This window comes from Homarus americanus, unplaced genomic scaffold, assembly GCF_018991925.1.
Source record: "Homarus americanus isolate GMGI-L3 unplaced genomic scaffold, GMGI_Hamer_2.0 scaffold30535, whole genome shotgun sequence".
Taxonomy (NCBI): Eukaryota; Metazoa; Arthropoda; class Malacostraca; order Decapoda; family Nephropidae; genus Homarus; species Homarus americanus.
In genome coordinates this window covers 7,449,727-7,454,078 of record NW_024732440.1, presented here as the reverse complement: position 1 = coordinate 7,454,078, position 4,352 = coordinate 7,449,727, and the positions used below count along the sequence as shown (strand labels likewise).

At 52.4% G+C, this 4,352-nt stretch overlaps 1 protein-coding gene across 1 annotated transcript in view; it reads left to right on the top strand.

Moving 5' to 3' along the window:
* The window catches only part of LOC121868656 (vegetative cell wall protein gp1-like), a 1,806-nt gene extending 199 nt beyond the window's left edge, over positions 1–1,607 (top strand). The window contains exon 2 of the mRNA XM_042369493.1: positions 843–1,607. Within this exon, the coding sequence (XP_042225427.1) occupies positions 843–1,607 (765 nt within the window). The remainder of the gene's footprint in view (positions 1–842) is intronic.
* Positions 1,608–4,352: the final 2,745 nt, after the last annotated feature.

Below are 4,352 nucleotides of genomic sequence, written 5' to 3'. Positions count from 1 at the left end.
CCCCCTCCAGACTTCCCCCCTCCAGACTTCCCCCCTCCAGACTTCCCCCCTCCAGACTTCCCCCCCCCTCCCAGGCTTCTCAGACTTCCCCCCCCTCTCCCAGACTTCCCCCCTCTCCAGACTTCCCCCTCCAGACTTCCTCCGACTCCCAACTCCCCCCCGACCCCCCTCGAATTCCCCCTCCAGACTTCCCCCTCCAGATTTTCCCTCAGACCTCCTCCAGACTTCCCCCTCCAGACTTCCCCCTCCAGACTTCCCTCCCAGACTTCCCCCTCCCAGACTTCCCCCTCAGAACTTCCCCCCTCCCAGACTTCCCCCCTCCCAGACTTCCCCCTCCCCAGACTTCCCCCCTCCCAGACTTCCCCCTCCCAGACTTCCCCTCCCAGACTTCCCCCTCCCAGACTTCCCCTCCCAGACTTCCCCCTCCCAGACTTCCCCCCTCCCAGACTCCCCCTCCCAGACTTCCTCCTTCCCACCCAGACTTCCCCCTCCCAGACTTCCCCCCCTCCCAGACTTCCCCCCCTCCTTCTCCAGACTTCCCCCTCCCAGACTTTCCCCCCTCCCAGACTCCCCCTCCCAGACTTCCCCCTCCCAGACTTCCCCCCTCCCAGACTTCCCCCTCCCAGACTTCCCCCCTCCCAGACTTCCCCCTCCCAGACTTCCCCCCCCTCCCAGACTTCCCCCTCCCAGACTCCTCCAACTCCCCCCCCAGACTCCCCCCTCCCAGACTCCCCCCTCCCAGACTCCCCCTCCCCAGACTCCCCCCCTCCCAGACTCCCCCTCCCCAGACTTCCCCCCCCAGACTCCCCCCAGACTCCCCAGACTCCCCCAGACTCCCCCAGACTTCCCCCAGACCCCAGACTTCCCCCCCAGACTTCCCCCCAGACTTCCCCAGACTTCCCCCAGACTTCCCAGACTTCCCCCCAGACTTCCCCCAGACTTACTCCCCCAGACTAGACTTCCCAGACTTCCCCAGACTTCCCCAATTCCCCAGACTTCCCCAGACTTCCCCAGACTTCCCAGACTTCCCCCCAGACTTCCCCAGACTTCCCCAGACTTACTTCCCAGACTTCCCCCAGACTTCCCCCAGACTTCCCCCCAGAACTCCCCAGACTTCCGAACTTCCCCCCCAGACTCCCCAGACTCCCCCAGACTTCCCCAGACTTCCCCCCAGACTTCCCCCAAATTCCCCCCAGACTTCCCCCAGGTTCCCCAGACTTCCCCCAGAATTCCCCAATTCCCCAAATTCCCCCCTCCTTGAACCCCCCCCCCCTCCAGACTTCCCTCCCTCCCGTCTTCCCCCCTCCAGACTTCCCTCCAGACTTCCTCCCAGACTTCCCCCTCCAAGGCACCCCCCCTCAGACTTCCCCCCCCTCCAGACTTCCCCCCCTCCAGACTTCCCCCCTCCAACTTCCCACCAGACTTCCTCCTCCAGACTTCCCCCTCCAGACTTCCCCCTCCCAGACTTCCCCCCCCTCCCAGACTTTCCCCTCCCAGACTTCCCCCTCCCAGACTCCCCCTCCCAGACTTCCCACTCCCAGACTCCCCTCCCAGACTTCCCTCCAGACTTCCCCCCCAGACTTCCCCCTCTGAACTTCCCCTCCTAGACTTCCCCCTCCCTAGACTTCCCCCCTCCCAGACTCCCCCTCCCAGACTTCCCCCCTCCCCAGACTTCCCCTCCAGACTTATTCCCCCAGACTTTGACTTACCCCCCCCAGACTTCCCGCACCCCCCCCGACTTCTTCCCCCCCCCGACTTTGGACTTCCCCCCAGACTTCCCCCAGACTTCTCCCCCAGACTTCTCCCCCAGACTTCTCCCCCCCAGACTTCTCCCCAGACTTCTCCCCCGACTCCCCCCGACTCTCTGACTCTCCCCCCGACCTCCCCGACTCCCCCTCCCGACTCCTCTTAGATTCCCCCAGACTCCCCACCCGACTCCCCCACCCGACTTCCCCCACCCGACTTCCCCCCACCCGACTTCCCTTCCAGACTTCCCTTCCAGACTTCCCCCCAGACCTCTTCTGACCTTCTCCCTACACCACAATTTCTACCTAGAGCAGCAGAAAGAAGATATTGACTCACATGTAATTAGTGCAGTAGCGGCCGGGGACTCTAGGTCCATAGCCTCGACGATTGCTAATGCCCAAACCAGGAGGGGTATGAAAGGCCGAGAATTTTTTAAAGGAAAGCATCTCGCCTAATTAGGAAGACTTGAGGTGGAAAAATACACGCTGGAAACACGACTACCAAACCCAACCAACCAACCACCCACCCATCCATCCAGCCAGCCCAACTTTCTTATTCTCTCTCTCTCTCTCTCTCTCTCTCTCTCTCTCTCTCTCTCTCCTGTCGCATTAGATGGCTTCACTCTTTTTCTTGTCTTTCTTCTTCCTCCTCTTCTTCTTCTTCCTCCTTTTCGAACTTCTTTAATCTTCTTTTCCTTTCACCTTCTCTTCAAACTCCTTAAATTCCTCCTCCTCCTCGGGTTACTCGTTTTCTTTTTTCCTTTCCCTTTTCCCTTCCTCCCATTTTTCTCTCTTCTCATGGTCTTATTTATCACCAATATTTCACCTTCTCCTCTTACCAATCAGCTCATGAGATATATGAATTAAAGTTGAAGAATAAATAAGGTCTTATGGCAGTCGCATTCATTCAATAAATATCTTTAACTAATTATACACCATATGATATTTGTCTTCAGTATTGCATTTATATCTTATGAACGACACTAACTAAATATTAAGCCTTTTTTTTCGCGAAAAAAAATCTAATAGTGATGTAGATTAGATTAGGTTAGGTTAGGTGAGGTTAGGGTTAGGTTATGATTGGGTTAGGTTAGGTTAGATTAGGTTAGTTTAACTCGCTGAACGATCATGCTTATGTAGAAACATCTCTTGTAAATAATACAGGTAGGTGTGAAGGTGTGTACGTGTGAAGGTGTGTGCGAGTGAAGGTGTGTACGAGTGAAGGTGTGTACGAGTGAAGGTGTGTGCGAGTGAAGGTGTGTGCGTTTTCTGTGACAGGTGAACATGGAAAAGTCAATTTGTCTGTGAATAACGAAGTCACATTTAAAGTCGTCTCAAGTTAGGATAAAAATGTCATGATTTATTTCTTTTCTTTCTTGTAAGATGTGGTTAGTGTGTGTGTGTGTGTGTGTGTGTGTGTGCGCGCGCTTGTGTGTGTGTGTGTGCGCGCGCGCGCTTGTGTGTGTGCGCGTGCGCGCTTGTGCGTGTGTGTGTGCGCGCGCTTGTGAGCGTGTGCGCGCGCGTGTGTGTGTGTGTGTGCGCGTGTGTGTGTGTGCGCGCGCGCGCGTGTAGAAGACGTGAACAAGACAGAACTCGAGGGGTGAAGTTGTGTGACGTCACTTGGGTCAAGACCGGGGGAAGATAGAGCTGTACAAAGGTTACTCGTGTCTTTATATATCTATTCATATGAAATGTACAGTCGGCCAGAGGAACAAGTATACACACTGTAGGTGGAAGGTCCGAAACTGTCTGGTAACGTTGAAACTGTGCATCCAGACGCATGATGAAACTCGGCTCCCCCCACCTGTTATCTCTAACTATTTTCTGTTTTCCCTTCTTTATTCTTCTATTTACTCTTCTTCCTTCCTTTACTAACCCAAACATTAGGAAAAGAAAAGTAGGGTAAGAGAAAAGTGGGGGAGGAGGGCTACGATAACTGCAATCCTATTCGTCAACAAGTTTACTATCATTTAGATACAATATATTACTTGTAATGTAAGCTTACAAGACACCAGTAAAACATTCACAACAAATGTATTTATAACATATATGTAGGAATAAAACATAAATTACAGGTCATTTTGTCTGTTCTGTTCAGGACTGTTGCCAGATAATTTGTCTCAAACACGAACCGAAGGTGTATCCTAATTCTTGTGGCCGACAGTACGTGTAAGGTATATTTCTACTCCCACCGTACGTTAATATAAAACATACATAAACCCTTGTACAAAAACACCCTAGGGGTATAGGTATACATACCCCCCACACACACACCCACCCCTGAATGCCTAATGGAGAATTATCATCAGCCAGGGACGCGGTCTCCGATATTTACACCTATCAACACGTTGTAATGCATATTAATACATTTTAATGCATACTAATTAGATCTTAATATACAGGTAGGCTATTTTGACTAATTATATCATTATAAAGTAAATTATTGGTTTATTAAGGCAGCTTAAAAGTGTGAGCTTATCTTTTTGTTAATATCTCGACCCTCTCTGTAATGGCTTGGTTAATAGGGAGGTGTACCGCTTCTCTCCTGTGTACAAATGCCATGTTAGGTTTCCATAGAGATGCTGTTCCGTTGTTGTAATATGGTGC